Below are 25,752 nucleotides of genomic sequence, written 5' to 3' on the forward strand. Positions count from 1 at the left end.
TGGCACCATTTATCTTTAACAGGGGAAAACTGTATTATTCCAATACCTCACCAGCATGAAGTGTGGTTCATTATTTTCAGAGACTATTTTTAAATGTCATATACTTCCTACCGCATCGAAACACATAATTTACTCACCTTTTTGTTGTTTCAAACCTGTTTGGCTTAGTTTCTTCCTAGAAGCACAAACTGAAAAAATGATGGTACAGTTGAAGCCAAAAGTTTACATACACCTTGCAGAATGTTAATTATTTTACAAAATAAAAGGGATCATACAAAATGCATGTTATTTAAGACATTTCACATAAAAGACATTTGCATATAGTCCAAAAGAGAAAATAATAGTTGAATTATTACAGAAGTCTCAAACACTCACTGAGGCTCCAGAAGAAAACACAATGCATTAAGAGCCAGGAGCCATGTACATTTTTCTTATTTTGCCTAAACATCATGTTTTTTTTTTTTTTTTTTTGTACTGTCTTTCAGAAGCTACAGAAGATACTTGCATGTTTCCCAGAAGACAAAATAAGTTAAATTTACCCTGATATTCAAATTAGAAAAAAAATTTACCCCTGACTCTTAATGCATTGTGTTTTTTTTCTGGAGCATCAGTGAGCATTTGAACCTTCTGTACTAGTTATGAGTCCCTCAGTTGTCCTCGGTGTGAAAAGATGGATCTCAAAATCATACAGTTATTGGGAAGAGTTCAAATACACAAAAATGCTGAAAAACCAAAGAATTTGTGGGAACTGAAGGATTTTTCTGAAGAAAAGGCAATTTATCTGTTCAGGACAAACTTATGAACAGCTACTACTAAACGAGAAAAAAAAAATACAGCTGTGGATTATTAAGGTAACAACACAGTATTAAGAATCAAACTTTTGTATGTAAAACTTTTGAATGGGGTCATTTTTATAAATTCAGCTATTATTTTCTCTTGTGGACTATAAATGTCTTTTATGTGAAATAATTTATTTAGGTTGGTACTAAATGAAAAATAACATGTAAACTGTGACATGCTTCTCACTTAAAGCTATCGTATGACTTGAAGTCTTTGAAGATAGTGTACAAGTAAAAACAATTCATCCCATTCGATCAGTGTTGAATCTCCAGGTGATAAAAGCTAGATATTCAGAGCACCTCCTAAATTTTAGATAGAATTTTGTTGTTGGCAGATACAGTCTCTCTTGAGTCAATGCAGTGATTGAAGTGCATGAGTGTTTTAAGACACTACATGAGCGCTCAATTTGTTGCGCTGCGAAACCACTCACAGATACTTTCTGAATTGTTTCTGGACCGTCTTCTCCATGGGAGATTGGAAGACACCCAGTGTCCTCTTTATCAGCTGGTTCTGCTCAGTTTTATAGGGAGAAATAAAACCAGATGTGAGGACGTGTGGTCTGCGTGTTCCAGCTCTGCTGGTCACAAATCTCTCTCTCTCCTACTCCATCTCTCTTAAAACACTGTCTTAAATGAGAAAAGCAGCCCCTGCAGAACCCTTGAACTGAGGTTTCCTGTGCTCCGTGCTCCTTTGATAGTGCACATTTGAAGATATGCTATCCGGTTTACAGCTCTCTATAGATTTTATCCTGTTTTATCTGAGAGTTTTCTGATGTTATTTAGTGTTTGTGTAGAGTTTATAGTGCTGCTTTGGATGGAATTTTGCTCGTACTTTGGATTCAGTTTTTTTGATCATAAGTTAGAACAGTGATTCCCAATCCTGCTCCTGGAGAACACCCAACACTTCACATTTTTGATGTCTTTCTTATCTGACTCATACATCTGAGGTCTTACAGTCTTGTTAGGAAAGACTGCAAGACCTCAGATGTGTGTCAGATAAGAAAGACATCAAAATTGTGCAGTTTTAAAGGTTTCTCTAGGACCAAGAACCACTGTCTTAGAAAAACAGAACACTTGTCCTCCGCAATGTGTATAGTTTGGACAATCAGACCTGAATAAACCATCCTCTCTCTCATATGAAGTGTTGGAAAGTCTGATTCATTGTAGTGAATTGTAGAGTTTGTTTGGGCAGTTCAAGGCTGATTGTACAGTAGGTACATTTTGGAAGTATATTATGGGTCAAAGACAAGATGTCCCATTTTCATGTCTGCACAAATATATACATAGAAAGCATATTAAATGCAAGTAAAGCTTCAAATAACTTTGAAAACGAAATTATAATGAAAACGAAATAATGTTCCATTGTCATTTAGCATATTTATGTAAAAATGCATCAACATACCTATTCGGATCTGTAAGTATATAAAAGAAAAAGTGATCATACAAAGTTTTATCGTATGTGACCCTTGGACCACAAAACCAGTCATAAGGGTCAATTTCTTTGAAACTGAGATTTATACATCTGAATAAATAAGCTTTCCACTGATGTATGGTTTGTTGCAATAGGACTATATTTGGCTGAGGTACAACTACAGTATTTGAAAATCATGAATCTTAAATACTGATACTAATGATTTTTGGCATAAAAGACCCATACAATGACCTATTTTGACCCATACAATGCATTTTTGGCTATTGCTATAAATATACCTATGCTACTTAAGGTTTTGTGGTCCAGGGTCACATATCTTTAAATGATTAAAAGCATTGCTGACAAATTTGTGAAACCAAGTTGTGTGAAGGATAGTGGCAATAATTGGTAAAATTTTACATTGTATTAAACTTTTATTGTATTGATGCTTGAAAAGCCCTTTTTGGTTTTGACCCATTTTAATTCATTTAACATGTCATATGTTTTTCATAGTTTCAATATAATAATATAAATAACCCTAATTGTGATTCAGCTCCATCTGATCTCTGATAATATACTTTCTCATACTTATATAATATATTTAAGTATTTTATTTAAGTTGTTGTTCATATTGTAGTGAAGCTAACATAATTTTTAGCAGCAACACTGACTGTTTTTTTTTAAAGAGTAATACTGACTGTAGTGTAACTACTTTAAATTCAGTTCCTTGTGGCTTGAAAAGCTCAATTTTCAAAGTAGCTCCTCCAAAAGCAAAATAACCCAGTCTTTGTAAACATCTGTCTCGAATAAATAACTGCGTTTCTGTTTGTGCTGCAGGTGTGACTATACAAGCTCTTCAATCTTTCCCTCGCCGTTTATTCATTCAGCAGTTCATATAACAGAGAGGAAATTATTCAGTTGCCAAATTCGTTGTCATCTTTGTTTCCACCCCAGTGGGAATCTAATTTTAGTCCTGGCGCGTGCGTGCTCGCTTGTATATTTCTCAGCGTTTGTGCATAAGAAATAGGGTTTGTGCGTGTGTTTGTGAGGGTTCTCTTATTTTCGAGGCGGAATATGTTTTTGCGATCCTGCACGGATATGTCTTTGTTGTCTTCATGGGTGTATGCTTATTTATAAGTGTGTGTGTGTCTCCGTGAGTAAGTGCGTGTATTGCAAAGCGCAGCTTAATATCCAATCGGTGACAGGTTGGAGCCATTAATAAGGTGCTGATCGGGCCGGGCTGACAGTACTGCTGACAGAGGAAGATCAGAGGGAAGAATCATGCCTAGCCTGGGGACCCTGAGCTTCAGGTAGCCCCTCTCTGCCAGCCCCTTGTGTCATTACCCATGCTGAGGAGGCTGAGGAGGTGGTACCCCCACCTCTGACACCTACATTAATCAAACTCACACCCCCCTTCCTTCCTCATGCCCACCCGCCACCCCCTAATCATCAGAATCCGGGCGCTAGGAGGCAAAGAAGAGGATACGGCTGCAGCGTGAAGGATGTCCACTAAACTGTTCCCTGTTCGGCTTTCACACCTGACTGTGACTGATGGGATTCTCCGTACCCCCCTGACCCACCACACAATTAAATATCTGAGCCCTCACTCACCGGGACGAATTAAAGTCCCAAATTACCCTCGCCGTTGTTTTATATCTCGGTCGCAGCCTGTCCCTCTGCGTCTTTCAGTTCCAGCGGTTTTGATAAATGTTTGTGCTTTGTTAAGGTAAAATGAATTAGGAGGAACTGGGGAATTGTTTCGCGCTCCGTACCGCAAACCGAAAAGGGGCGTGCGTAGTCCAACGCCTGTAGGCGGGAATCGAAATTAGGAGCGTTTGGTGTGGACTCCATCTTTTTGTAAGCTAGAGAATAGCGTAACATCCGTAACGCGACACAACAATCTCGCACCTGGTAGCGCTGTATTGATTGGCAGCCACCTCCATGCTAATTATTGCTAATGACAAAATCGGCTGTGCGGCGCTTGATTTGCATGTGCAAACACTAGAATCGTGTCACAGTTATCTGCTGTGATGGAAGCATGTGCTAATCAGGATGATGGACTCTGAGAGGTTGTAATTTTAGCCTAGGGACTCATGTCTTCATTGTTCTGCATTGTTCTAGCGCTAGCTAGTGAAAATAGTGACCTACTCAAGTGCTGTGTTTGATCACATGGATCAGTTGTCTGTAGATGGCAACATTGTGATTAGAGGGCATTTGTGGTTTGTATTAATCAGGAAAAACAGATTTGATAACTGTTATTGAACTTAGGAAGCAAAGCTTCGGTTGTATGCATCTCATTTTTGGCTATTAATAGTACCTAGAATTAGTGATCTATTCACATTCATTGATGTGTATTTGAATGCAGGGAAGCAAACATGTACAGTAGGGTCCTAAAATCTGGGAGCACTGCATCTATGCATTTTTCTAATCAAATACAATTTTTCTCATTCTCAGTAACTCATTGCAAATCATTACTAATATTGGCGGCAGTTGGTACACTTTTTGCTTTTTCCATTACCACACCAAAACTAGGGACTGAAAAGAGGTGATTTTTTTATATGACATTTGCTTTACTTGTCTACTAAAATATTAATAATTATTAACATCCATAAGTAGGTCATATTTGCCACAATTAGCTCATAAATGCAAGAAGCTTTTTTGTTCCAACTGTACCCGTGGTACAGTTGTACCCGGTAATAAATATAATAACAATGATACATTGTGTTTCAACTGTACACTGCCTATATCTTTGGACTGGAGAAGTAAATGTACTTCAAATTTCCTACGATCGAAGAGGGCGCCAATACGCATGTGTGAAGCAAATTTGACAGATCAGACTTGTTGTTTAAGGTGTTTCCAATGTATCCTTGTACCAACTCTACCCAGTCTACCCTACTATAGAGAGCTAAACGTTTTATCAAATCTAGAAAAGTGCACAAATCTAAGGAAAGAAGGCATTTTCGGTTGTCAGACTGAGGGTAAGAATCTTGATAACATTCATCTTTGTTTTATCATTTCCAGTCAGGTAGGTGAAATATTATGCTATTATCTTAATACTGCTCGTACGTATCGTTTACCACCTATTAACTTTAGTTTGTCAAAATATTGCACCCCTTCCTGTTTACCAAGTGCTTCTCTATATGATTTAGCAGCTTCTACGTTTTTTACAAAGTTTAGACAGCATAAATGAACAGAACAATTTCAGTAGTACATTAACCGTGCAATCCATGCTGTTGTTTACATCGTAGTAGCTTCAGTATGACCACGTATCCGCGTAACTGACCAAACTGTGACAAACCCTCTGTTCAGAAAGGCACGGTAAGCGAATAACGCGTTCCACTACTAAAAGTAGCCTGCTACACTACAGTACATAAAATTTCACTTACCATGTAAACAGAGTAAGGAGAGATGACTGATAGGACGACGGCAAATGATATGCTGATCCTAAGCACCACTGACAAATATCTAATCTTGTAAAATGTGTGGTAAGTACTGCTGCTCTGTAGTATTTACATACAGAGTATGTGTGATCGCGAATCTTGAAAGCGAAAGTAAAAAGCAAACATGCACATTATTAATATGCAATGCCTTGCCTGATGCCTGCAGTTTATATACAGTATAATTACCCAATGATATAATTGCGCGAGAAAGCATTGGAATATATATTTTTTTCCTCCCAACCCTAATTTTTATTTATTTATTTATTTTTTTTAGAGTTTCCATAGTACACATCATTTCCTTTACAAACACGGTATTCAGGCACATCCCTACTTTATATATAATACATTTCTTAATATTTTTCTCATTAATTTATTCATTTATTTATTGAAGAAAATTCCACAGATTTCCAAAATGGTCTCAAATCTTTTGACCCCATTGTATGTAGAACTTTCATCAGCTAAAAGGAGCTGCAGGAAATTAGGTGGGTGGTATACATAATGTATTTCTGTTTGTTTTTAATTTATCTTTTATTATTCATTCAAAACAGAAGCTCTAGCCAGGGATCTGAAATCATTTTCATGCTAATCTAGTGTAACCTACTGCCAGTGGAACTTACCTTGTCATTCAAGGTGTGTAAAAATTAAATAAAATAAATATAAAACATGACTCACCTCATATCATTTACCAGAGCTCTGTGGCTTAAACATCAAATGACTCTCTGAGAGTTTTTGGCTTTCTCTGAATAGAAAAGGGAAGTCCAAATAGGGGTCAGACTTGTGAGGAAATCCCAGACACACCTTCTGAGCTGCTGTAGAGGAAATGAAAGAGAGATAGAGTTAAAAAAGAGACGAGAGAGTAGAGCAGACCGAGGTAGCCAGTAATGTTTCCATCTGATCCTTTATCAAGATAAATGATGAGACCGTGAGGTCCTGTAATTCATTTAAACCTTATATAATCACTGGCCTTATGGCCAAACCAGTGTTGGCCACAAGAAACTACACGTTTACATTTTGAGGATTGAGTCATTTAAAGGGATAGTGCACCCAAACATGAAAATTCTGTCATTAGTAACTCACCTTTCTGTTGGTCCAAACCCATAAGACCTTTGTTCATCTTCAGAACACAAATTAAGATATTTTTGATGAAATTTGAGAGCTTTCTGATCCTGCATAGACAGCAATGCAGCTGACATGTTCAAACCCAGAAAGGTAGTAAGGACATTGTTAAAATAGTCCATCATCAGTGGTTCAATCGTTTACTAAGCAAATTTAACTGCCAGCCTTGCATTCAGTGTATTTTAGCATGTCTGTAATGAAACAAAGCTATCCATTTCATAATAGACATTTGGTATTTTCTAAAAAAAACAAACAAACACTTGATTCTCTCATTTTTTTCACAAGAAGTATCGCCAGCATAAATTCATCATCTCCCATGTCTCTGCATGTCAATGTCAGGGAAAAAAGCAAAAGTCAAGTCTATCAGGACCGGAATGATCTGACCTTTTTCGGTGCACGGTACCTCAGCTTCCGTTGGGTTCCCTCACCAGATGGTCCGCAGACAAAAACCGGTGGAGGGTCCTGATAGATGATTTGAGTTGATCAGATTACACAGGCGTAATTGGCCAAATGAGTTGACAGCAATAGGCGCTTGATTGGTTTAGGTGGAAACAAACGAAGGTCTGGAGCATGTGATGGAGCACTGGTGGGCATTGTGGCGTGGGAGATGATGGAGAGAAGGGCACGGTGAGAGGAAAGGAGGGATAATTTGATGTGGGAGGTGGTTTTGTTCACGTGCGTGAGTGTGTTTGCCTTCAGCAGAGCTCGGATGAAAAGTGTGCCCTTGTAATAGCGAAGATTTTATTCAACCATATGAATGCTAATCTCGGGTTATTTCTCGTGATTGACAGCGTGCTGTAATTTTGCTGCTTTTAAGATCTTTTGAAAGCCTTTGTTGAGGCAATTTGCATTTTCAACATTCAATGTAATGCGAACGCATAATACGTTTCATTTTGTTTTATGCCTCTTTGGTTTGATTGGTTGGCTAACGGAATTAATGCGAACGCTTTCAGCCATATAAACCATAAACACAAAATCATGAGTAAGTCCACATGAAATTTCACCATTTTACTGCACACTTCCTTTAATAATTGTGGCTGAATTGAGGATAATGTGCTTTTGTTGTGGTTGTAGATTAATATGTCACTATGAAAAACGGTATGCATGTAAGAGGTGATGCCTATACGTTAAATTCTTTAGTCGTACACTTTCTTTGGTCACCCCCACTCCACCGTCTGGTTCTAGAGTGTCTCTCAGGCTTGGGTAAACATCTCTACTTTTTAATTAAAATAAATCCACTTTCAGCCAATATTTAGCACCCTACGGGGACAAGGCTACCTTTCAAGATACAGGGATACAGTGGATAGATTTAGAATGGAGATATATAACAAGAGGGAGATTGAGATATGGAGGGAGAAATCGAGTTCTTTCATCTAGCTGTAAAGCAGAGACATGCATTGTTTATGGATGTGTATAACAGCATTCTCAGTGTGCGATGCCACTTGGGCCTGCTGTACTTTTTAGATTGGTTTACTGTACATAAACACCGCTGAACATGCACACAACAGAATGTGCCTCTGGAAGAAATATTTTTTTTTTCCTCTACTCTGTTCCATTCAAGTTGAATTTTTAAAAGTTTTTCCTTTCTGCTGTTGTTATTTATAAAGTGTTATTACGCAGCATCTCTCACTTTTTAAGTTTATATATAATAAACGTATATATTTTTGTTTATATATATCGTTTTTTTTATAGTCAGTTTAACGCCATAATTTTATTAATTAGTTATGAAAAATGATACGATTAAAATATTTTAACGCATTTAACGCACTGGCCCCGCCCCCAGACATGTACCTCATCTTATATTTCATATAGTTGGCTGTTGACAAATGTGATACAGGACAACAACTTCCACACATGCAGTTATGCCCTAAAATTCAAGATACTGGTGCAAAACAAATGCTGATTTTGCCAATCTATCACGAGTTTAAATGTGATTTTATTCAAACAGTTCAATAAATAAGAAGTTGATATTGTGTTGTATTTTAAACACAGTATTGTTTTTGCTCATTTTTGCAGAGAACATATTACCTTTGAAGCCATAGCAGACTTGTTGCACATCTCTTAGCAATAAAGCTGTGTTTAGTTTCTGAATGAATCCGCGTTTTGAACGAACCGTGTGAATCAATGATTCAGAGAGCCATTTACTTTATTCCTAAATGAATCAGCCGTTTGAACGAGTCAAATGAATGACTCATATAGACATGTACCGCCACTTGCTGGCAGATTTAGTTTCTTATTCAGAGTATCATTTCATTTAATAATAATAATAATAAGAAGAAGAAGAAGAAGAAGAAGAAGAAGAAAAATAATAAGAAGAATAAAAATAAAAAACATCAAAGGGATAGGTCACCAAAAAAAATTTAATTCTGTCATCATGTACCCTCATGTCATTTCAAACTTTTCTTTTGTGGAACATGAAAGAAGGTGTTTTGAAGAATGTTGGTAACAAAGCTGTTTTGGTTACCAATGACTTTCATCGTACGAACAAAAATACTGATACAGTTTCTTAAATTATCTTCTTTTATGTTTCATAGTTTCCGTTGCAGGCTAAATGTTTGTGTGTAATAAATTCTACAGTATGTTGAATCAAATAAAATATTTTTTTTGAAGCTACAATTTGTAATGTCTACTTCATACTTCATACACAACACAAAAATAGCTTTAAACAATATTTTGTCATAAAATATGGTATTTTCACAGGCAGTCAAATTTATTTTGTGATTAATTAGATTAAACATTTTAATCGACTAACAGCCCTAATATATCTATCTATCTATCTATCTATCCATATATATATATATATATAGAGAGAGAGAGAGAGAGAGAATAAATGCAGCCTTGGCAAGCAAAAGAGACTTTAAGCAAAACTATAATTCTTTTCTTTTCTAAAATTTTGTCCTTCAAGTAAAATTGATGACGTAAAAAAAAGTAGTACCACACCTTTCCCCAACAAATGTGCTCAAATAGTAGTAGTCATAGAAAGACGCATTATTGTCTAACAGGGTGCCCAAGTTTTGAACTTTGTGCCTTTTCATTCCCTGTATGTTCATACAATTGAAATGTGACCTCATATCATAGGAGCAATTCAATGGCGCCTCATTCTAAAGCAGCTACCTGCATTGCTAGTGGTTGAAACGACAAAGGCATAATGAATTCACATTCATCGTGAGGCTCACACGCATGGATTAAACTATCAAGAAGATTGCTGGATCTAGCTTGTTGACGGCACTCGCCGCAAACTAAATGTTGCAGCAGCAAAAACCTCGCAAGCTCCAACATGTCGCCTCACAAACAAACAGAAGAGGTGGAAAATGCTTCTGCGAGTCAAAGCTATCATTATGTACCTACTGAGAGCCCTCTTTTTTAAAAGAAGCACTGTGATGACACTGCAAAGGTGTGTGTGTATGTGAGAGAGAGAGAGAGAGAGGGAGAGAGAGAAAGAGAAATGCAGCAGGAGTTTGGAGTGTGACCGAGAGCAGTTGAAAGAAGGGGATGAGAGAAGAACAGATATTTGTTTTTAAGTGTCTGTTTTTGAATGATTTCCACAGAAGGGCTTTTATTTTACTTTGATGTCAGAAATCAGTTTGAAAGCGGGGGATTCCAGCGTCCCGCTCGCGCAGGGAATCCGGCCCCTGCGTTGCCTGCACAAGTCCAACCGCTCTTCTGAGGAGTCAGGCCTTGTTTGATGATTTTACAGGTTGGCTTTTATCGGCCCCAGTGCCTCAGGTTGGACTGCTATTGATTCAAGGTTTCACGCCGAATTCAAAGCATCTTTTATTCTGGATATGCTTGAATTCAATTACACGACACACTTTTTAACTAGAACTAGGATAAATCAGAGATGATGTGCTCTGTGGCAGTTTTGGTGGGGAAAAAGTGTGAAATTTCTTATCTGGAAAATTAAATTCAGTTAATGATTTAATAAAAAAGTAATTATGATTATGTCACAATAGTGATTTTATTTCTTGTAACTGCAAAACTAAGGTGTACAAAAAAATTGTAAAATATAAAATTATTCTAGAACTTTTTTTATACTATGCTGAAATGGGCTGGTGGCAAATAGATTTGCCTTTTCGAAAATTTTGCATGATTTACTAGATGAATGTAACTGTGAATATCAAAGTGTAAATTGTGGTTCTCAAATGTGTGTGAAAGGTTCTCAAATTATTATAAATATGCTGGACCACAAAACCAGTCATAAGTACAGGTATATTTGTAGCAATATCCAAAAATTATCAATTTTTCTTTTATGCCAAAAATCATTAGGATATTAAGGAAGGATCGTGTTCCATTAAGATATTTTGTAAATTTCTTACCATAAAACTTATTTTTTGATTAGTAATATACATAGCTAAGAACGGCATTTGGACAACTTTAAAAGCATTTTTCTCAATATTAATATTTTTGCACCCTCAGATTCCAGATTTCTATCCTAGCAAACCATATATCAATGGCAAGCTTATGTATTCAAATGATGTATAAATCTCAATTTCAAAAAATTGACTCTTATGACTGGTTTTGCGGTCTAAGGTCAAAAATATGACTGTATGTATACGTAAACTGAACACCCCATATTGATCTGAATATTGCATTGTATTGATACTTTGTGCCTCCTTTAGTTTGCTTGTTTAAAATTTATCTTTTTAGGGTTAACAATCTTGGAAATTAGTCCTGCTCAGAGGTCTTTGTTTGGTTCATCCTTGCGTTTTACTGTAACCATTAGGGGGCGCTAAAGATTCGTCCACATAACGCCGGTGGATTAAAGCAGCCAGGCGGCATCCAGTGCGTCCACGCTCGGATGGAGATTCAGACACAAGCCCGTGCTCCTGCGCGGTTGAGCTGCGGCACATTTCACAGCATTTATTCACCCTGCCTGACACTCGCTCTCAAATTAAATTTAAAATAAGAATTCTTAACCAAACCCGCCAAAATAACATCAAGTGAAGGTTATGGAGAAAAAAAAAACTGAATTTATTTGGTTTAATAATGCAAAGCAATGACATACATATTGCCCATCAAAATTACATTTAACGTCAGTGTGTAAGTTAATTCCCTTTCAGGAAATGAGATTTGTGTGTTTGACCTCCTCAGTATTATCCACCTAATGCAGGACAGCCCATCAAATTTTAATGAAACCAATTATACAGTCTTAGACACTGACGCTGGAAGATAATGTTTCAGTAAACGGTGGTCTTCCGCTTATCTGTCTGTCTATCTATCTATCTATCTATCTATCTATCTGCCTGTCTATCTATCTATCTATCTATCTATCTATCTATCTATCTATCTATCTGTCTGTCTGTCTATCTATCTATCTATCTAAATTCATTTAAAGAAGAAACCAATATAAATATATTTTACAAATCACAGATTTAGCAGTCATTACACATTTAAATAAGAAACAAAGTCCAATTAAAATTGCAACAATAACTCAAAAAATAACATTTTATATATATTTATTTTATATAGTGTTCATATATAGTATTAAACATTATTGATATTGTAAATGATTGGTGATCCTACTGTCTTTTCGATTGGTGTGGCGCCGTTCGTGTGGCGCTTTGGGTCAACTTTGTGGATAACACCATGGAAAGCTGTGAGCCAAGATCGGAGAGAAGCTTTGAGCGCTCCCCAGCCACCTCTGCCCACAGCATCCTCCTCCTCCTCCTCCTCCTCCTCCTCCACTCCTCCCGCTCTCCTCCCCCTCGCTGTTTCCTCCTCTAGCATGAGCGTCAGTCTTGGCTCGGCCCGGGAGCTGTGCGCACAGGGGTGTCAGTTATGGAGCTGTAGGAGCGCTGCGGAGCTCTCGCCCTTCCCAAGACTGATCACATTCACTCTGCTGTAGATTCACAGCGAGCGATCGCACGGGGCCAGCGCCACCCCGACCGATTTACGCTGGATTTAACGGCGCGCCACGGAACTTTGAAACGGGCTTTCTGGACTCGGAGTTAAGAGTGTAATGAAACGAGAAGGCATATTTACACTTTAAAGGATCGTGGAAGCGATCTGTAAGGTGCTTCAGAAGCTTTTGGAGGAACCGGAGCGCGCAACATTTCCACGCGCATTTGGACAGATCCGCATCTGTCTTTACGCGTGCTCGCTTCTGCTGTTTTTTTTTTTTAGTCCCGTTAGGACAGAAATCAAAAGCTGGTATAAGGCATGGTAGTGTAACCCACGGGCTGACAGACACTAGCTCAGTCCTCACTGGTGCGCTTGGATCTCATTCCTCATCCAGAAAGACACCATGAGCCCAGCGAATACTCATCTGGCATTTCATCTGGATCTGAGCGGCTACTGAGAGTTCCTACATACTCCAAATACTAAAAGAGGAGAAACTTGTCCAGTGTTTGAGAACTGAGGTGTGGAGTGGATGTGGACTATGACAGAATGAGTCCTCTAACACACCTTTTACTCTGTGGATTAGTATACTTTAACCAAGTGGATGGTGAGTTACTGTTTATGTTCCGTTCTAATAGAAAGCTTTCGCTTTGGAGTTTTAAGACTTTGTGGTTTACGTATTAGGCTACTCTGCTAAGTGCGTAATTTAACTTTATTTAAACCCTTAAGGAGTTTTCCTTCGTTTATATTTATTTATTTATTTTGTGGATACGACAATGCATTTACAGCAAAATTATTTTTATTATACAGTAGGAGCGCGGGGTTTTATTTTAGGCATTTTCTGGCAAAGTAAATAGTAGTTAGCCTAGTTTTACGCCGAATAAGAATGTTGCTGCGCATATGTTTCTTTATTTATAATTATTTGTACTTGGAAGTAGAAAAATGCTTGTTTGCTGTGATTTGTCATACAATGTTTTAAACTTATGGTGTAGTTTATATTTAGCTATAACTCCAGCGTTGAAGCGGTGTGGTTAGGTACCAACTAGTGCTTTCCACAGCAGGTGCCACAGTCGCGCTAGTCTCAGAATGTGGGGTGACACCTGCTGTGAAAAGCTCCAGTGGATGCGCAAGGCGTGGCGCAAGATTGCACATATAGACCCCAAATGAGAAACATAGGGTTGCAGAATGGCAAACCGATCATTTTAGGTTATTTTAAACCATTTGGATTGTTATTTTGCAAAGAAATGGATGTACAAACATGACCCAGAATGAGGTGTTTAATCAGTCCAAGAGTATGAACCTGTATTCTGAAGAGCTTTCAGTATGGATATTAACTTCTGAACTGGTGTTATTAGTTGTGTCTTCTGATATGTCTATGTTTGGTTTCATTAAACCCTCTTGCTTAGCCCGTTCTGCTTTTTAAAATATTACATAAGGATTATTATTCCTGTAAAACCCACAGAGGCTTATGATTTATGTAATATTTGAAACAGCATATTTTTCTTTTCCCACATCTGTTTGTGTCTTTGCCCTGCATTCCCTAAGTTGCCTAAACTGCTCAGTTTTGTTGTATAGATCAAGATCAAGAGTTTGAAAAGCCAATCACTACTGTCTATCTTGTAGTCTTTGATATATAATTTTTGATTCTTATAGATCAACATCGTAATGGAGCTTGGAAAGCCAATCACTTCTGATACATAATCTGTCATATAATGCAACTAGATGAATAATGGACAATGAACACTTGTTAGCTTTTAATTAATTGCTAATGAAGATATCGTTAATGATGTGAAACCAATTACTTGGTGTGTCCAGCCATTAAATCTGTATCTTAAGAGAATAAAATGAATACTTAATTATAGTGTCGGTATGTTTAGATAAGGCAAAGTGCACTAGAAGTTGACGTGGGTTGTATTTTGAGCCTTTTTGTGACATGAACAGTTCATATTTGTCTTTGAGACAGTCACACACACATTACATTAGCTGTGTCAAGAGCGCCTTTGTCCAAAAGCCTCGTTTCGCACTTAACCGTGTTTGCTTGGGTTTTTGTTTGAGCTCTTTAAAGAGAATAAGGCCGGTAGATGTTACAGTGACGGATGAGGGGCTGAGTCAGGCTACAGCTCCTGCTATTGTCCTTCCAGCTTCTGCACTTGTCTTGCTGTTTGTCTCCTGTTTTTGTCCCTGTATCTACCATGGAGCCTAGTAGTCTAGCGCAATTCAGCTCTGAAACTCCCCATTTCTGTTGCGCCCCAGCTGCTGGTTGCTAGGCGCCGATTGAAGGCATGGCCCTTAGTTTTTGGAGGGTAAGAGGGGTGTAGGTTTTTCTAGAAGAGCCCATGAATCACCCCGGGCGAACCGTTTGCCCCATAACCCTCCTCTCTCCCAGTCCAACTGGTCTGTGAGAGGTAATCCGGCCGTTCTGGTGGAAGGAGGAGCCGGGTTTGAGGAGCAGCCCTCTCCAAGCAGACAAAAAAGGCTGTGGAGGTGCATTCAGAAAAGGCTGTGTTTGTAACAAAGCTGTTCTGAGCTTGAATGACCGTAGTCATTTGGTTCTGTTCAGGGCTGGGGTGATTAATGCTGCACGAGATGGGAGGGGTAGGAATGGAGACTTGGGCGAAAAGAGTTTTTTGGGCTTAGAGATAGAGAGAATGTGACAAATGTGAGGTTCTTGTTTTGATGTCGATTTGATGCAGCTAGTATGTAAGACTGAGAAGTTTTATTTTAGTTTGGAAGATCCTAAGCGATTGTGTCAGTCCGATTGGACCATTTAAAAGTCTTAGGGTGTACTCCTTTCAGTTTAGAATGTAAAAACCTTGGTTTTATATAATGCAGTATAGCAGAAGTGTTTACTCTTTCCTACAGTATTTTGTCCTTGAAGCTGTAGGCTCAATGCTCTTGTCCCCATGTTCCCACGTCCCAGTTTTCTGCTGTTACTCAGGGTCTGATCCCTTGGTTAACTTTGCTTCTTTTAGTAGTGTGTTGATAACCGAGAGCAGAGAACAAGACGATGCCCCACTCCCAAGCTCCCCTGGTGGAGGTGAGGAGACGTGCACCTGCCTGCCAGCAGTCCCTCGTGGATCTGCTCTGACGCCGCCGCTGTATCCGTCTGCACACTGAAGCTTCAGTTCTGCACCGTCAGGGGAAACTAAAACCCAGACTAGAGTGTATGTGTGTCTGCAAGTCGAGACTGAAAGAGGCAAGGAGAAATATGTAACTGTAGGTAATACATTTGCAACAAAACCTTTCATTGCTCAGAGGTTGCTCCTATATCTCATAAAAAATACTATGCTTTATTTCTCCTGAAGACTTCTGATTGCAAACTTTGGTGTCTGAGCACAGTTTTTGACTTTAATTTGAGATGTGAAGATCTGGTAGAGATGCATGTAAGATTACTTGTGTCTTTTGCTATGGAGCAACATGTGTTTAGTTTTTCTTAGTGTGTTTGATAGTACCAATTACATGAACAGGCTCAACATAATTGAATGTGATCTGTAATTAAACTTGCAGTTGCGAGGTAGGGTCTTTGTGAATGAGACGTCATAAAAGCTAGGTTTAAATGGAATTGTTCTGCACTAGTTGGCTAGGCAGTAATGCATCTCTGTCGTAATTGTGCCTCATTTTCGAAGAGAGGCCTGTGGTAATGACGCGTACGCGGCTTGAAACCACAAAGCAGCCACACTGGAGTCAGGGAGTGTTTGTGCATGTGAGGATGTGTGACTGTTTCTCAGTTTAGCGCTCAGATTAAAACAAGGATGGGCTCTCGGAGAAAGAATGTGACGGATAGCTGAAGCGAGAGAGAAGAGGATGAGTGGAGGGTGTAGAGAATCTATAATGAGGGTTAAAGTCGGGGGTCAGCGTGTGGGCACTTTGCTGACATTGTTGTAGTATCAGGCAGTAAGAGCATTGAGTATCTCAGCATGGGAGGCTGGATAGTATTACACCGCTACTGCTATACTTAGAGTATCACTCAAACACTCTAAACCTGCCTCTTCCTCCTCTGAGGATCAGCCAAATCTGTCTTATAATTGATAATTACTTCCTATGCAAGCAACAAACGCTACGTCAAAGCCAAACTCAGCCTCTGGAAGTGCGACAGAAAAAGAACAAGATGTATTTCTCTCGTTCACAGTTTTTGTTGACAGTAATTTTGTTGATTCGCACCACCGATGGCTGTAAATGTGAGAGTGGATGAATGACATTTAAAGGCGGCTGTTGAATCGGGAATGCGATGCAGTGGAGTAGCCGTATTTTAGCAGTTTCTCTCAATGGAAATGTCACAAGCAGCACAAAGTGAGGAGATTATATACATTAGAGTTGGAAAAGAGCTTCGGGGGGATGAGACCAAGGCGTTTTCATCTGCTTGGCTCGCTCTCAGTCAAGCATGCCTATGACATTTTCTAGAAAGAGGATGCGGTGACGTAAGACTCGAAGCAAGGACCGTGTTCTTTCTTTAAATGTTTCATTGTTCTTTAGATTAGAAAATGACTTGATGCCTAATTTTGCCTCTTAGTCCTTCAAGCTAACCGTTGGAACTTAGTCGCTTTCCTTTTGCTGTGAGGTGTTTCCCCACAGTTTAATTCTTAGTTTGATCATGGACCTTATTTGACAAGGTAGTTCCAGTTCAAAACTTAAATGACTAGGGACAATGTGCAAAACCCTCTGTTGTGGTTGTATTCTTTCCAAGAAACAAAATTCCCCTGGACTTGATGACAAGATCAGTTATACATAATGTAAACCCTTCGCTCAGCACGTGTGCTCAGTGGTAACACTGTTGAGTTGCAAGATGCATATGGATTGTTTCCTAAAAAGCCTTTTTTTATTTAAAGGACCAGTGAAATCAGTTTTCAGACTTTTACTATCTGTTAACTTTGATGTATGCTACTGTACTCTTAGAAGTTGAAGATTGCTAGTTGTAGATGGTTTCCCAGCCTGGCCAACTTGGTCTCCTAATCTGACCAGTTGAAAACTGTCTAAATTATCAAAAATACTAAAGAAATCTGGACTTGTTGAGCCAATTCATTTGTCAGATTTCCCTTTAGTGAAACAATGGGCACACACATTCCCTAGTTTCCTAGTCCCAGACTGCCAGTCAGAAAGGAAACTACAGTGCGATAAGTATTAGGGACAATTTCTCTGGCTAGAGATTGTTCTTTGGAGATAGCGGCCCGGCCTTTATCTTTCTCTCCATTTGACAGTCAACAGACTCGACCGAACACAGTTTGTACAATCCACTGACTTCTTCAGTCCACAAAGTCATGTTTGAGAAAGTGTCATTTGCTCTTTCATCCGTTGGCTTCACCTTGCCCTCGTTTAGTTGTCTCTCGGCAGCTCTTAGATAAGAAGGGATCTGTGTCAAGGCTGAATGACTCAACACAACATAACACAAACAGATAAGAGGAACGCACACACACAGAGCGTGGTAAAGCCCGGATAAAGAATTTAAATGAAATTCAGCTAACGCTATTTTTTCAGAATAATCAAATCCCAGAGCTGTGGTTTTTCCCTTTGGTCTGGGACTCGCTCCAGTCTGTGCCTGATACGTATGAGACACTGCGGAGAAGACAGTGAGATTAAAAGCAGCTCTGCCGGTCATGAAAATGGATGAGGCTCAGCCACAGTGGAGCAGCTGAAGACAGAGAGACTGCCCGGCACTCCAAAGCGCATCCGTCATGCGCGTCAGGGCAGTAATGCAGAGAAGAGCAGTGCAGGGCAGTGTATAAAATCTTCCACGCTGCCACCTTCACTCTCATGCATCACGGCACGCGCTGACTGCTGCGCTTCGGACCGCCCGCAGCGTGCGCGAGACCAGGCCTTTTGATTATAACGGAGAAAGTTTCACTGAGGAGATTTTATAACTTTGCTGAACTAGGAACTTTGTGTTATGAGTTTGAGGCAAGGTTAGATTCAGCCAGGATTAGAAAGAGCTTTGAAAGTTGACCTTTAGGGTTGCTGTACAACACTTGTGAAGTCCACTTAACAGACTAAATTATAGGTTTAGATTTAGGATAGTATATTTAAATTCAGTGGTTTTTCTGACCAATTTAGAATCACAATTGAAAGCTGAAACTTGCTGAGGTTTAGAAACTGGTTTTGACGGGATAGATTTGGGTTTTGATTCAGAAATTTTGGATTGTAGATCATTGTAGATGAAACTGGGTTTCAGTTCCTTGTGTTCAAATTGTTTACATTTAATTGTAAATAGTAATTCTTGGAATCTGGATTGTAGATTTAGATTCAAGATTTCATCTCAAAGTTTAGCTGAAGTTGAATTGACGATTGTAGATTGTGATTTAGGGTTGTTGGACAACACTTGTGAAGTTAAGTCCACTTAACAGTCTTAATTATAGGTTTAGATATAGGGTAGTATATTTAAATTCAATGTTTTTTCAGTCTGATTTAGATTCACAGTTGGAAGCTGAGATTTACTGAGGTTTAGAAACTGGTATGGCTGGATAGATTTGGTTTTGATTCAGGATTTTAGATTCACATTCCAGGTCTTAACTGTAGATAAAATTGGATTTCAATTCCATGTTGTGTTCAGATTTGTGTTTACATTTAATTGCATACACTCAGTTTGGAATCAAGATTGTACATTTAGATTCAAGATTTCAATTCATAGTTTAGCTGAAGTTAGATATCAATCTTTGGGGATCGTAGAATTTGATTCAGGGTTGTTGCACAACACTTATGAAGTTAAGTCCACTTAACGGTCTAAATTACAGTATAAGTTTACATTTAGAGTAGTATATTTAACTTCAGTGTTTTTTTAGTCAGATTTAAATTCACAGTTGAAAGCTGAGACTTACTGAGGTTTAGAAATTGGTTTGGCTGGATAGATCTGGGTTTTGATTCAGAATTTTGGATTTACGTTCCAAGTCTTAATTGTAGATAAAATTGGGTTTCAATCCTGTGTTGTGTTTACATTTAATTATATACGCTTAGTATTGGAATCAGGATTGTATGTTTAGATTCAAGATTTCATCTCATAGTTGAACTAAATTTGGATATTGGTAGATTGTGATTTGAGTTGTTGTACAACACTTCTGAAGTTAAGTCCACTTAACAGTCTGGTTTGTAGGTTTACATTTAAATTCAGTGAATCTGAATTGTCGGTTTCGCTTCCGTCAGATTTAGATTCACAGTTGAAAGCTGAGATTTACTGAAGTTCAGAAACTGGTTTGACTTTCTAGATTCAGGTTGTGATTCAGGATTTTGGATTTACATTCCAACTTGTACTTGTACATTAAATTGTGTTTCAATTCTATTTTGTGTTTAAATTTCAGTTTCAGTTCAGTTACTTGTAGATACACTCGTTTACTTGTAGTTACACTAAGATACTATCAGTTTTCAAAGCAGGATTGTAGGTTTAGATTCAAGGTTTCAACTTATAGCTTAACTAAAGTTGTATATTAATCGTCGTGGTGTTATTTGTAGAGAAATTTCCCAGGTAATGATATCAGACAGTGGCTCTTCAGCACAGCTGCATAAATGTTTTCTGTCAGCAAACAACTCTTGAGATCCGTGCTTGGTTTCTTGGGCAAAGTCCATGTGAAGCTCAGGCATGACTTTTGTTGGTTACCTGAGTCTGTTGATGACCTTTCGTATACATAGCTTAGGTGAATTCGATAAGGCAGTGCATCCATCATGAATCCGACCTGGTTGATAACACATTGAGTCATCGGCTGAATCTACTTGAATTCCCTGAATATGTCCATATATGCAGTACTTCCTATTATTGGCTTCTTGTTCTTGTCTTTACCATAAATATAAGGTTCTTATCGTGTAGAGCAGACCCCTACAGAACTGATTTAAACTTAAAAGCTCATCTTTGTACCCTCTGAGTTGTTCAGATTAAGCCTTCTATGAAATGAGACTTATAAATCTCACCTGAGCTGCTTTGGCTTACTAAGAAAGAGGGGCTGATCCAAGGGCTCAGGCATTTCATTAACTTGCATTCCAGGCACACTGTATCTTTCACTATACCTCCAGTCTATACCTCAATTCAGCTGGGGCCTGCGGGCAAAGACTGCAGCCAAGTCAGTGACATGCCCATGTGTTTAGCAGCGGCCGCCCACATCTTCTGCAATAAAACTGCCTCCTAATGTGGTAGTCTGGTGACTAATGTGGCCACCTAAAGGAGTTTGTTCTTTCATTCTCTTCAAAAACATATAGGGTTTGTTTATTTTCCGCTCTGTTGACTTTGGACCATGAACTGTGAGGTCGGAAGGTAAAGACATTACTGTATGCTTTTTATGTCACGCCACAAAGCCGTCACTGCTGTTCAGAGCCGTTCAAAGACCAGCCGTCACCAGGACGCAAAGAATGAGCGAGGTTTGCCACAGAACACCTGTGTGTGTGTGTGTTTATTAGGGTGTGGGTGCATAAGCACACACACAAAGCCCTACATAGCTCTGATGTTAGCACACACATGCTGTTATAAAAGACCTGGCACCACAATATTTTCAAAAAGTCAAACAAACTCACACCTGCGGGAGCCCATTTCAAAATGTCCATGCTGACCTGACCCACATTATTTTACAAGACAATCCTAGCATGTTAAATAGATGTTGAATAAATATGTACAAAAAGTGTGTGACAACAAGGGCTTTCAACTAGTGTGGAAAACAAAGAAAAAAAATTGTTTTGCTATTAGTAGAGAATCATCTGCACACATTTCATTTCCTTGTTATTGTTAGTGATGTTTACTATGGCTAGTTGACGAGGCTTTGTTTAAAGCTTATTAAAAGTATTAAACTACAACTTGCCCTAGACAATTGTGAAATCCAACAAACTGCACCTAATTGAATTGTTGAAACGCCATTAATTTGCAAAGAGTAGGCCTAACATCCCTGAAAACATCACACCCGGCCCTTCATAAGGGCCAGACCTTAGAATCCTTTCATCCATTCATCAACCTGAGAGAAAAAAGAAAGTTGATGTGAATGCAGAAGAAAGGAGGGAGTGAAAGAATGAAAAGGAACGGTTTGAGGCACTGGTGAATGTGTTGATGAGGGTTGCTGCCCTTCTCTGCACATGGAATTCTGTCTTCCATGCCTTCCCTTTTTCTCTCAAGGCCCTGACAGGTCATTTCCTGATGGGAGAGAGCGATAGAGGGACGACTGCTGATAGAAAACGGCAGACGGAGATGGAGGGAAAGAGAACTCGTATCCTGTGAGGAGAGGTGCGGGGAAAGATTTGAGAATGAAGGAGACAACTTGACAGGAAGTAAAAGCCACTGAAGTATAAATATGTACAAAGCCATTATCTTTGATTATTAAATTCTCATTCCTCCAGTTGTGTCTATTTATATCTCACCGCAGGAGCGGACTCGAGAAGCGTACACTGATACAAAGTCAATAACTCACTGCAGGGGAAGAGTGTGTGTAAAAGAAAGCGAGATACATAGGAAGGCAATATCTGGAAACATTTCTTTTTTTCTGAAGAGGAATATAGGCTTCCTGGAATTATCAGGCTCACTCGTGTTTGCTTTCCACGTGTATGTCTGCGCAGATGGAGAAAGGTCAGATAGCGCACTGCTCAGGTTTACCAGGGTTTGTTATGCAGTTTCATCTGAGATAGGTTTTTTAAAACTTACTGGGCAAAGTTATTGTGCGTCCAGACCTCTGTGGGATGCCTAAGGGCAGGAGTTGTGTGTGTGTGTAGGGTGACAGGGTGGCGACATGATGAATCTTCAAGGGCGTGCCTGTCCGTGCGAGGTTGTGCCGTGAGTATTCAGAACTATGTCTGAAAGCATCCAGTAACATCATCCCTGTTTCCCCACAGACATTTTTATATTTTCCACTGATGACATGATGAACGAGTCGCTGTCAGACTAGCCCGAGTGAAGATATTCATCTCAGAGAGAGAGAACTTCCAGTGCCTGGAATTGAAGCATAACCTGAATCAGGGTTAAAGGGCCTCCATAAAACTCAAACCCTGCCAGCAATTCTGTTTTTCATGTTTGTTTGTGTTTTCTAAGTTTTCCGAACAAATTCACTTTGTTTCCCACAAGGTTTGACAAGACTAGAACAGGGATGTGGTTTGAAACAGGGTTGTTGAGGCAGCAAACGGGATGCAGAACTACAGTTTGGATTTAAATGTAAGGAAATAGAATCAAAATTAATTTAAATTCAATGAAGTTAATGTCACTTATTATATAGATATTGCAAGTTTGTCAAAATAAGCCATATGCAAGGATGTGAAGATAGATAGATAGATAGATGGATGGATGGATGGATGCATATTTGATGGATTGATGGATGGATGGACCGATAGATAGATAGATAGATAGATAGATAGATAGATAGATAGATAGATAGATAGATAGATAGATGCATGGATGATGGATGGATGGATGATATATGATAGATGGATGGATGAATATTGGATGAATGGATGGATGCATATATGATGGATATATGATGGATGGATGGACAGACAGACAGACAGACAGATAGATAGATAGATAGATAGATAGATAGATGCATGTATGATGGATGGATGGATGGATGGATGGATGGATGGATGGATGGATGATATATGATGGATGGATGAATACTGGATGAATGGATGGATGCATATATGATGGATATATGATGGATGGATGGACAGACAGACAGACAGACAGATAGATAGATAGATAGATAGATAGATAGATGCATGTATGATGGATGGATGGATGGATGGATGGATGGATGGATGGATGGATATGGATGATGGATGGATGAATACTGGATGAATGGATGGATGCATATATGATGGATATATGATGGATGGATGGACAGACAGACAGACAGACAGATAGATAGATAGATAGATAGATAGATAGATAGATAGATAGATGCATGTATTATGGATGGATGGATGGATGGATGATATATGATGGATGGATGAATATTGGATAAATGGATGGATGGATATATGATGGATGGACGGACGGACGGACGGACGGACGGACGGACAGATAGACGGACAGACAGACAGACAGATAGATAGATAGATAGATAGATAGACAGATAGATAGATGGATGGATGGATGGATGGATGGATGGATATATGATGGATTGATGGACGGACAGACAGACAGATAGATAGATAGATAGATAGATAGATGCATATAGGATGGATGGATATATGATGGATGGATGGACAGACAGACGGATAGATGGATGGATGGATGGATGGATGATATATGATAGATGGATGGATATATGATGGATGGATGGATGAATGGACAGACAGACGGAGGATGGATGGATGGATGGATGGATGGATGGATGGATGGATGGATGGATGGATATATGATGGATTGATGGATAGTTGGACAGACAGACAGACAGATGGGCAGACAGACGGACAGATAGATAGATAGATAGATAGATAGGTAGACAGGTAGATTTGAAAGCAGTCGCTGCCATTTTGACCCCATTCTTTCAGTCTCAACTTTCTTTTCTGCTACTTAAAATATAATAAATAAAAAACAAGGAAAGCATTTTCTCGTATGTATGCTCGGCGAACCATAAATGATTTTCTACTGTGACGTTCCTTCAGGCGCATACTAATTCAATTAACGTTAATCCGCATCAAAATCCGGAGATAACCATTCGTCAAACGGTGACCTCTTTCCTCGCCTTTTATTTATTGCCAATGGAACAGTGCAATTAGAACACCTTTGGGACGTTGCCCGTAGTAACCTCTGATCACAGCTCCACACACACACACACACACACACACACATAATAAGTGATGCATCCTCTGGGGGCTTTCTGGCCTTGCTGCACTGGGTGGGTAGCAGCTCTGGCTATTGATTTGGACGGTGGGCTGATGAATCTCAGGGGAACCAATAAAAATAATTACGAAGAAGATCATCAAAGCTCCCAAGCCTTCTGCTTTGCACATGAATAAATGCGTGGCAGAGCTAATAGAAGAGCGGTGGAGTTGGCATACGTGGTCATCTGTGCACAGAAGAACATTTTATTGCTCAGAGGTTTTATTGGTTCTCAGTTATGTTTCTTTGAAGTATCAACCTCGACTCATTTCTCCTAAAAACTCTTGGGGGAAAATAGAAATGTAGAGCTATATTTATGTAGAGAAGCTTGGATAATTTGGTAACTGATTTGAACACAGAGATCTTTTATGAAACTCTTGGGTTAGTTGTTTGAGACTTCTTAGATCACAGGAGAGTTGTGATAGCCTCCATTTGTTCTCGTTGGTGCTTCCAAGAAACAGTATGAGATTAAAGAGGTCCTATTTGTGGGTGAGGAGATGCAATGACTGCTATGCTATGATTCAAACTACTATTTCTGTGCTCCACCATCCATTAAGTGGTGGCAAGATACGTACAAGGATAAAATTAGTCCTCTCCCCATGCAGGAGACAAGAGGGAGGTTCTGCAAGTGAGCTATTGTTCTTAACCAGCCTGTAAACAATGACTAACATGACAGTTCACCCCCTCTAGGCTTTCTCATCCATAGAAAGCACATCCTCCTCCTCGACTGATTCTCTAGGCTGCATATGGCGAGGAGGAGAAGAGGAACACAGGCTTTAGGAAACTTGGGGGCAGATGATACAATTTCCATTTTTCTTTTTTGCCACTAAAATATACTTTCTGCAAAATGTATGTATATAAATTGCATCAGTGCATTACATTTTGTATCAAGAATGATTATGAATGCATGAATCAAACTTAACTGGATTGTGGGCAGTTTCTCTCATGGTTTTCCACGCATCATGCGTACGTTCCCCAGCCCAAATGTGCGTGCATATGCATATATGCCCTTGTGTGTGTGTGGGCTGGCTGGGGGGTCCAAGGAAAGAGGAAATGGTTCTTTGAATGGTGTGCGCTCAGAGACATAGTAAAGAGCACTCTCCCAGGCGGCCAAGAGCACTTGATTGTACAACAAGCAATGATCGCATTAAGAGAGGGCAGCAGGAAGAGAGAGAGAGAGGGAAACAAAGAGACAGAGAGTGGGAAGGAAATAAATTGACTTTGCCAGTGGCTTAGTCTGCTGATGGGAGAAAATATAGAAAAAATTACTTTTTCATTTTCATGTGCTACATCCACAAGTGCGTTAGGGGTAATGGAGTGTGTGTGTGTCTGCCTGTATGA

At 39.1% G+C, this 25,752-nt stretch overlaps 1 protein-coding gene across 12 annotated transcripts in view; it reads left to right on the forward strand.

Annotated features, from left to right (window-relative positions):
• The window catches only part of robo2 (roundabout, axon guidance receptor, homolog 2 (Drosophila)), a 489,160-nt gene that overhangs the window by 246,519 nt on the left and 216,889 nt on the right, over window positions 1–25,752 (forward strand). Inside the window, exon 1 of one of the 12 annotated variants that reach the window (XM_051129116.1) lies at window positions 12,536–13,251. The exons of 10 other annotated variants lie outside the window; for them this stretch is intronic. In XM_051129116.1, coding sequence (XP_050985073.1) covers window positions 13,194–13,251 — 58 coding nt within the window. In that variant the 5' untranslated portion in view covers window positions 12,536–13,193. Of the gene's footprint in view, window positions 1–12,535; window positions 13,252–25,752 lie in introns of those variants that run through there. One more of the 12 variants, XM_051129122.1, reaches the window with a different exon arrangement.

Source organism: Labeo rohita, chromosome 15 (assembly GCF_022985175.1).
Source record: "Labeo rohita strain BAU-BD-2019 chromosome 15, IGBB_LRoh.1.0, whole genome shotgun sequence".
In the NCBI taxonomy this organism is placed as follows: domain Eukaryota; kingdom Metazoa; phylum Chordata; class Actinopteri; order Cypriniformes; family Cyprinidae; genus Labeo; species Labeo rohita.